General features: G+C 45.9%; 1 protein-coding gene and 1 non-coding gene across 2 annotated transcripts in view; one reads left to right on the top strand and one right to left on the bottom strand.

The window, feature by feature from the left end:
* Window positions 1-2,666, top strand: part of LOC109938473 (CD276 antigen-like) — a 7,677-nt gene extending 5,011 nt beyond the window's left edge. Inside the window, exon 4 of the mRNA XM_020536883.2 lies at window positions 1,197-2,666. Coding sequence (XP_020392472.1) covers window positions 1,197-1,273 — 77 coding nt within the window. The 3' untranslated portion in view covers window positions 1,274-2,666. The remainder of the gene's footprint in view (window positions 1-1,196) is intronic.
* A 6,564-nt stretch (window positions 2,667-9,230) lies between these two features.
* On the bottom strand, window positions 9,231-9,313 carry trnal-cag. Its single transcript has one exon. It is a non-coding gene; the product is annotated as a tRNA-Leu (tRNA).
* Between the last annotated feature and the right edge of the window lie 297 nt (window positions 9,314-9,610).

Here is a 9,610-nt window from a genome sequence, read left to right as displayed (position 1 = left end):
GACATGAGAAGGAGAGCAGAGAGGAAGATGAAGGTTTTGCAAGAATCCCTGTAGTCTCATGATCATTTTTACTGAAATTAGCATTCTGTTCCACGAAAGTACCAGGCAGAGACCATTGACAACACAGAGAATTCAACAATCACCCCTTGAAATTCACTGGCAACACTATCAGTGAATCTCCCACCAATATTCTCATGGACGTTAACATTGAGCAAAAACTGAGTTGGATAAAAACAGTGGAGTGTGATGAAATACTCCCCACCTGCCTAGGTGGGTGCAACTCCAGAAATACTCAAGAAGCTCGACACCATCCAGGACGTAGCAGTCTGCTTGATTAGCACCACACCCACAAGCATTCACTCCCTCCACCGTCGATGCGCAGTAGCAACAGTGTATTACCAGCTGCTAGGTGCACTGCAGAAATTCACCAAAGATCCTTAGACAGCACCTTCCAAACCCACAACTTCTTCCACCTAAAAGGACAAGGACATGGGAAAACCAACCCCTGCTCCCTAGCCTAAACCAATCCCAACCTTAACCCAAATCCTATTGAAACATCCCCTCCAAACCACTCACCATCTTGACTTGGAAATATATCAGTGTTGCTGAGTCAAAGTCCTAGAACTCCCTCCCTAACGACATTGAGTGCGAGTCCCTACAACACACACACTGCAGTGGTTCAAGAAGGCAGCTCGCCATTACCTTCTCAAGGGAATAATTAGGGGAATAAATGCTGGGCCCAGCCAGCAATGTCCACACCCTGTGATAGAATGAGAAAAAAAATAGATAAATTGGATTTAACCTTCCCATATTTTAGCTGCCATTGGATTTGAACTCACATTTCTGGTGTGTTTATGTTGGCAATATTAATTATCCAGAATTATCACTCCAACTCTCCATCCTTATGTGGCTCAGGTTGAAGTTTTCACTAACATCCTCGTAAATCTTGGTCGGCATGGGCAAGTTGGACTGAAGAGGATGTTTCCATATGTCTATGATTGTATTCCAATAAAGTGTTTGGGACATTGTACAATTTCATCCAAATGTGATTTAGCATTAGTTTCAAGTTATTTATCTGTCTTGAAGTTATGGACCAGTTTCAAGGGGATGAATGGCCTCAGGCCTGCTCCTATTTTCTAACATTCTTCATGTGTGCATTCCTGCTCTCACTAAAGACTTTTTTCCTCTTTGTTTAGGGACATTTCTAATCTATGCACACCTCTCTACATGGATGACAATCCTGTTCCTGCCACTGATGAAGATTATATTATGATGGTCACTCCTCTTCCTCCCTGTAGCCTGGACCTCTGGGTTCTACCTTCCTTCCTCACACACCCTTGACTAGAGAGTCTCAGAACACAGTCTCTGAACATGAGAAGGGTCAGCCATTTTGGACCGAGATGAGGAGTAGCATCTTTGCCTGAAAGCAACAGAACTCTCCTCCTCCTTTAAAGTTTGTGGGTTAGAGGGAGCTCAATCGCTGAGAATATTCAAGACAAGAGGCCAAAGGATTTTGATCAGCAAGAATGCAATCCAGAGGGTAGGGTGAAATTAGGGATGTGGATCATGGGGCTAAGCCAGAATTCGTTACCCATGACTGTCTGCATCCATAAACATCCACTCCCTCCACCACTGATGCTCAGTAGCAGCAGTGTGTACTGTCTGCAAGATGCACCGGAGAAATTCACCAAAGATCCTCAGACAGCACCTTCCAAACCCATGACCACTTCCATCTAGAAGGACAAGGACAACAGATACATGGGAACACACCTTCAACTTGCCCTCTGAGCCACACAACATCTGGACTTGGAAATATATTGCCTTTCCCTTCACTGTTGTTTGGTCAAAATCCTGGAATTCCCTCTCTAAGGGCATTGTGAGTCAACCCACAGCAGGTGGACTGCAGCGGTTCAAGAAGGCAGCTCACCACCACCTTCTCAAGGGGTAACTAGGGACAGGCAATAACTGCTGACCAGCCAGTGATGCCCATGTCCGAATAATGATTATATAAAAAGAAGGGAACTGGCTTTGAGTAGGTGGCAGTGTGCCACCGACAGCACTGAGGACCCTAAAGCTTTCAAACCATTGGCATTTCTTGGACAGTCTCAAGTCACTTTAGCCCCACTTTCAGGACAAGACAGAGACAACTGGGTGGTGGTTTAACCTGAGGGTCATCACGCCTCAGGCAAGGGGAACGGTTGAGAAGGAGAGTCTTTTGATAAACAATTGCCCAATCAACTGAGCTAACAAACCCCCAACAGGAACCAACAAAACTAGTGATGCCCAAATCCTGTGAACAAATTTTAAAAAATCGACGGGGAGATAAACCAAATGTAGAGGGGTTCTGTTTATTTTTCTCTTGTGTCATTGGTGAATATCACCATATTTAATTACCCTTGAACTGGGTAGCTTATTCAGCAGGCTTCAGATAACAACCATGCAGGAAGTTTGATATTTGAATGGTAAATCTTTGTTTTCAGAAAAGGGGGATGTTGCAACATAATGTTCATATACATTTAGTGAGCCAATCGTAGGCAATCATTGATGTATTAAGCATATGACAGTCTGAAGTATCAGTGGTTGGACTCAGATGTACAACACCCACAGTGTTTGCAAATCTATTGTCTGTCTCATCCAAAAATAAAGCACACATTTTCTTGCTTCAAGTGATTGGCATTACATGTGTTAAAGAGAAGAATGTAACAGGGGAGCAGGGAGGTGGGGAAATGCGGCAACAGAGAGTGAAGAGGTATGGAGTTCAGGCTGAAAGGAGGACATGCATCATTCCAGCAGGCTGAATGGCCACCCTCTTCTGTCTTGCGATACTAACAGAATTTTCACCACCTGAAACTATGACCATTGAGTATTCAGCGAACCCGAACAGAATGCAGGTTCCTCGAGCAAAAACCCAGAAGATGACCCAGGGACAGAAAGGTATTGGAGAATGAGAGACAGTGCAGAAACAGGCCATTCGGCCCCACGTTCTGTACTGGCATGAGTGCTGCCCTTTTTCAATTCTTCATCCTACCCCATCAATTCTATTCCCTTCACCCTCTACTCGTTACCCCTTAAATGCACCAATACTTTCCACCTCAACCACTCCCTGTGGGAGCGAGTTTGTCTCTCTGGGGACAGAGACTTCTCCTTAATTGCACTTGTTCATGATTGTCTGACACTTGTTGCCATGAAAGACAGCTTCATCTCAATATCAACATAATGAAATCCAAAGATTAAAACAGTTAGGACTATATTCATTGAATTTAACAAGAATGAGAAGGGGAATCTCATGGAAACCTATAAAATCCTAACAGGATTAGACCTGGTAAATGCTGGACGGATCTTCCTGATGACTGGGAGTCCAGAACCAGGGATCACAGTGACAGGATATGAGGCAGGACTGAGATGAGGAGAATTTTTTTCACCCAGACAGTGAAGAGCCTGTGAAATTCTAAGATTGTAAGAGTTGAAATCCACCATTCAATGAGATCGTGGTTGATCTGACAATCCTCAACTCTACTCATCTGGCTTTTCCCCTCAATTACCTTTCTGACTAAAAATCCATCTATCCTAGCTTTGAATATACTTCACAAGTCAGCCTCGACAACCCTCTGTGGTAAAGAATTCCACAGATTCTCTGCCACAGAAAGCGGTTGAAGCCAAAACATCGAATGTTTTCAAGAAGGAGATGCACATAGCTCTTAGGGCTAAAGGGATCAAAGAGTATGGGGGAGAAAGCAGGAACGGGGACTCAATTAGGTGATCAAGCTCAATCTTATTGTATGACCGAGCAGACTCGAGTTACTGAATGGAACCTACTCCAGCTCCTATTTTGTTTCTATGCCTGGCCAACTTGCACTATAGAGTCATAGAGATATACAGCATGGAAACTGACCCTTCAGTCCAAATTATCCATGCCGACCAGGTATCCTAAATTAATCCAGTCCCATTTACCAGCATTTGGCCTATATCCTTCTAAACCCTTCCTATGTGTGCACCCATCCAAATGCCTTTTAAATGTTGTAATTGTACCAGCTTCTACCACTCCCTCTGGCAGCTCATTCCATACACACACCACCCTCTGCTTGAAAAAGTTGCCCCTCAGGTCCCTTTTTAAATCTTTCCCCTCTCACCTTAAAACAATGCCCTCTAGTTTTGGACTCCCCATGCCACTCATGATTTTGTAAACCTCTCTAAGGTCACCTCTCAGCCTCCGATGCTCCAGCGAAAATAGCCCAGCCGATTCAGCCTCTCCCTGTAGCTCAAGCCCTCCAAGCCCGGCAACATCATTGTAAATCTTTTCTGAACCCTTTCAACTTTAAAAACATCTTTCCTATAGCAGGGAGACCAGGACTGAATGAAGCATTCAAAAGTGGCCTAACCAATGTCCTGTCCATCTGTGAAATGACTTCCCAACTCATATACTTAATGCACTGACCAATAAAGTCAAGCATACCAAACACCTTCTTCACTATCTTGCCTCCTTGTGGCTCCACTTTCAAGGAACTCTGAACATGCATTCCAAGGCTACGTGAGTCTTCAGCATTAACCCTTTCAGCTCCAGAACTATTTCCACACACAAAGGGTGGCGGAAGGATGGAGTGGAATGGAGCGAAAGACTGCAGAAATCTGAATCAGACAACAGAAATTGCTGGAGAAACTCAGCAGGCTCTGTGGACAGAGAGATAGAGAGAAAGAAACAAGAGTTAACATTTCAGGCTCAAAGACCAGAGTCCAGCTCTGAAGAAGGGTCATGTTACCATAAGACAATGTTAGTTCAGTGTATTGGCCGTTCCCACCATTAACTTAACCAGGTTAGGGTGAGGGAAGGTGGTGGGGGGGGGGGGGGGAGGACCGGGGGTGGTGGTGGCAGGTGTGTGAGAATGGAGACACTGTCCAAACACTTTGCTAAATCATTCCCCACCCCCAACCCACATCCTCCGGAACCCTTGGCAACCACACAGGAAGCTGGTGATGTCAAGAACAGGAAGAAAGAGATTGTCACATTTTGCTGACTACGGTGAAAATGGCAGCTCCCATGAGTGGTGGGTTCTTGAGATAGCATCTGCTGCAGAAAAGTGAATTCCTTGTTGCTTTCTTCATAGCAACACCTCAGGCTGCCAATCAGGGCAGAAGTGCCAATCAATCAGCACTTTTCCTGCCCCCACTGACCGAACTGTAAATTGTTGCCATGAATTTGGCATTCTTGCACTTGCATCCTGATGAGTGCGGGAGGTAAAAGTTAAGGCAACATATCTTTCTTTTAGACACCCTGTACTGTATTTATATAGCAGCTCTGACCAGCCCATTTTTGCGGAGGGCAGGAAGGTTGCTGGGGATTGGTTGATTGTGATTGGTTGAGGCGTTGCCTGGGAGAAATCGTCAGGGGACTACAAGGCCCCTGCAGCTTACAGATGGGGTCAAGTCCTCTGTAAGCAAAGTGATTATGCCACGTGGCATAGTGGTTAGCACTGCTGCCTCATAGCACCAAGGACCCAGGTTTGATTTAACCCTTGGACAACTATCTGTGTGGAGTTTTCATGTTCTCACTGTGTCTGTATGGGTTTCCTCCCACAGTCCAAAGATGCTTACATTGGGTGGATGAGCCACACTGCCCCATAGTGCCCAGGGGTCTGTAGGTTATGTGGATCAGTGATGACGTAGGTGGTTAGAGGGTTGATGTGGACTCAATGGACTGAATGGCCTGCTTCCACACTGTAGAGATTCCTTCCTGAACTTTTTTTAAAAAAATTACCCAACAACTGAGGGAATCCCCATTGCTTTCTCCCTAGCAATGCCCCAGCCAATCAGAGGAGAAACGCCAACAAATCAGCAACCTTTTCCCCTGCAGTGTAAACTGTTGTGATAAATTTGGCATTCTTGCATTTGTATCCTGATAAGTGCAAGCAGAAAAGCTGAGGCAATGTGTCTCTCTTTTAGCTTTGTTCACGCTCTGTTCTATATTTATGTAGAGCCTTTCATGTAATGAAACAGTCCAACATCCTTCACAAGGGTGCCGTAGAACAAATCTGACTCAGAACCCTAGAAAGAGATATTAGGTCAGTTCTAATGAGTATCTTAAAGGTAGGCAATGCTGACCATGATGCCATTCTAAACTAATCCCATCTGCCTGCTCATGGTCCATACCCCGCTATTCCCTGACTGTTCATGTATTCGTCTAAATGCCTCTTAAACTTTGCTATCATATCTGCTCCTGCCATCTCCTCTGGCCACACATTCCAGGCACCTACCACTCTCTGTGTAAAAATCTTGCTTCTTACATCTCTTTTAAACTTTACACCCCACCAACACCCCCACACCTATGCCCTGTAGTATTTGACATTTGCACTCTGGGGAAAGAGTCTTCAATATCCACCCTATCCATGCCCCACATAATTTTATATCCTTTGATTTTGGAAGAAGAAACAAGATGAGGGAATATTTATTGAACGGCAGGATGCAGGATAGCTCAAAGGAGCAGAGCCATCTTGATATGATTATTCATAGATACAATACAATACAACACAGGATCAGGCCATTCAGCGCACTAAGCCTGTGCCAATTCCTAACCCTTATTTAGACCCACTACTTAATGCACATGCACGGTATCTATCCCTCTGTTCACCTCCTGTTCATGTCTCTATCAAGATACAGTTTAAATGTTGCTAACATGCTTATTTCCACCACTTCCACTGGCAGTGCATTTCTCACCACCCTCTGTGTGAAAAATTTTCCCCTCACTTCTCCCCCAAACTTTCCCCTCTCACTTGAACTTATGCACTATTGTAGTTCACCTTTCCACCCGAGGAAAAAGCCTCTGACTATCCACCATATGTGTGCCTCTCAAATGTAGACCTCTGTCAAGTTGCCTCCTCAGCCTCTGTCTTTCCAGTGAAAACGATCCGAGTTTCAAATCCGACTTCAGATCCCTGAAGTTGGCAGAACATGTAAATAGGACAGCTAAGAAGGCACATGGGGTGATGTGCTTTTAACAGTCATCGCATAGAGAATGAGCAAGGAACTAGGCCTCTTACTCAGTGGTAGGCCTCACCATCACTATAGTGACCATCAGCTGGCCCCTGTGCAGATGCCCCCATCGATTGGTGGAGAACATTATACTGCATCCATTCCTGGGAAACCTTGTGGAGGGGCTTGGGTAGGGAGTCAGATGTACTGGGCTATTTATCATTTTGGAAGGCTTTGATGCTTCAGACTGAGGCCAGGGCTACAAACATTTTTTGCTTGTGCCTTTTCATAAACAAAACCTGAACTCATCACTTTTCAATCTATTGTCTTTCCGGATCAAAAAGAAAAGCAGGAAATGCTGGAAAATCTCAGCAGGTTGAGTGTCAATAGTCAATCTCAGTTAATAGTGCATTGACTAGGCTAAATTGCCCCATAATGTGCAGGCTAGTTGGGTTAACTCTGGTAAAGGTGGGGTATGACTCTCCTTTGACATCTTGTGCCTGTTCAAGTTCTGCATTGAGTGGATGGTTGGCAGGGCAATAAGAACAAAAAAAATAAGTGAGGTGTGTGAGTTTTGAGCCAGTTCCCTGAGGGAGGAGAAAGACAGAAAGCAAGGCATAATGCTCGCACCCAGAATCAAACTGGGGACCCGTTCGCGTGAGGCAAATGTGACAACCACAACACTATGGAAACTGCACTGCAGCAATTCCTCTGCACACGTCCCTTCCTGCCGGCAGAGAGCGCTGTAATTCACTGCGAACAAATACAGTCAGCCCCGGGATATTTGAATCAGAGATAGTAGGAACTGCAGATGCTGGAGAATCCGAGACAACAAGGTGCAGGGCTGGATGAACACAGCAGGCCAAGCAGCATCAGAGGAGCAGAGAGGCTGACGTTTCGGGCCTAGACCCTTCATCAGAAAAGGGGGAGGGGAAGGGGGTTTTGAAATAAATAGGGAGAGAGTGGGAGGCGGATAGAAGAGGGATAGAGGAGAAGATAGGTGGAGAGGAGACAGACAGGTCGAAGAGGCGGGAATGGAGCCAGTAAAGGTGAGTGTAGGTAGGGAGTTAGGAAGGGGATAGGTCAGTCCAGGGAGGACGGACAGGTCAAGGGGGCGGGATGAGGTTGGTCGGTAGGAGATGGAGGTGCGGCTTGAGGTGGGAGGAGGGGATAGGTGGGAGGAAGAACAGGTTAGGGATATTGCCTGTTTCTGTGCACAAGAGCTGTGCAGACTCAAGACAGCGAGAGTCTTTCTCTCTCTCTCCGTGTGCCTGGCAGATGTGATGGTTGCTGAGACTGAATATGAAAGCTGCAGGTTGTGAGTGTTTGCAGTGAGCGTGTGGAAGGGAGGTTATTTGCAGGTTCCCCCCAAGTCATTGCAGCAGGAGGTGAAGCCTGGATGGGTTTTGGCAAATCCCCAAGCTGTCGATTGCAAATAATGTTGGGTTTTAATTTCCGGTTTCCAGCAGCAGAATTTTTACGTTTAAAGCAAAAAAAAACTGGAGAAAACAGGAAACAAATTGACTACACAAGCGAAAAGAAGAAGTAGCAGCAGGCAGTGTGAGGCCAGGCCAGCTTAGTTGATACATCATCAGACTCTTATTCTCATTGTCGTGGCTGCGAGCCCCATGTTGGGCGACTTGTTCATTTTTCTCCAAAACACACTCTCGCACCTCCTTATCAACAGCTCAGAGTCACTCGGTTAATCTTAGTGAACGAAGTGACTCAATTCTCTCTATAGTCTGATGGTGTGAGCGACACGGAGAGTCTGCAGGCGCTCGTTTTACTGAAAGCTCCATCACCGAGTTAGCAAGAACTGCAGATGCTGTAGTCTGAAGAAGTGTCCCGACCCAAAACGTCAACTTTCCTGCTCCTCTGATGCTGCCTGGCCTGCTGTGTTCCTTGCGGCTTCACACTGTTATCCATTACCGTGTGTTGCTTTTGTCATTGACACTGGGGGGAGGCTGGGTCGCCACACATTTACACTCACTCAAAGACATTAAACTGCGCCAAAAACAGAAATTGCTGGAGAAGCTAAGCCAGTGTCGCAGCATCTGAGGAACCGAAATCAGAATTGACGTTTCGGGTCCGGTGACCCTTCCTGAGTTCTGAGCTTCTATTTTTGTTTTTGATTTACAACAGCCGCAGTTCTTTCGGAAGTATCTGACTCCAAATCAGCTGATTATATGCTCCAATCATGTCCGGGTGGAGTGTCCGTTTGTCATAAGGTCTCACTCCAGTCATTTATAACCTTGAAACAAAAATGCTGTCAGGAGTGGGATTCGAACCCACGCCTCCAGAGGAGACTGCGACCTGAACGCAGCGCCTTAGACCGCTCGGCCATCCTGACTCACACTCACCTAACGCTCCACAATGCTTCCAGGAAACCGCAAGCCAGCATCTGTTCACACATGTCTGTTTTCACATACAGTTATCAAACTCTGTCTGTCACATTTATAACCTGTTGCTTTGTCAGCCCCGGAGCACAAATATTCTCAAACAATTATGTTTTTTTTTCCACACTGTGGTACTTAACAACCCCCGTTTTGTCCATCAAATCTTGCGGCAGGGCTGCTGGAGACTTCAGCAAAGTACCTTTCCCCATCCAGGTCACTGCTGGGGGGCCCTGCTCACTCACACTGTACTG

This window comes from Rhincodon typus, chromosome 45 (assembly GCF_021869965.1).
Source record: "Rhincodon typus isolate 14 chromosome 45, sRhiTyp1.1, whole genome shotgun sequence".
Lineage (NCBI taxonomy): Eukaryota > Metazoa > Chordata > Chondrichthyes > Orectolobiformes > Rhincodontidae > Rhincodon > Rhincodon typus.
Note: the sequence above shows the minus strand (reverse complement) of the source record. Positions and strands in the feature narration are given on the sequence as shown.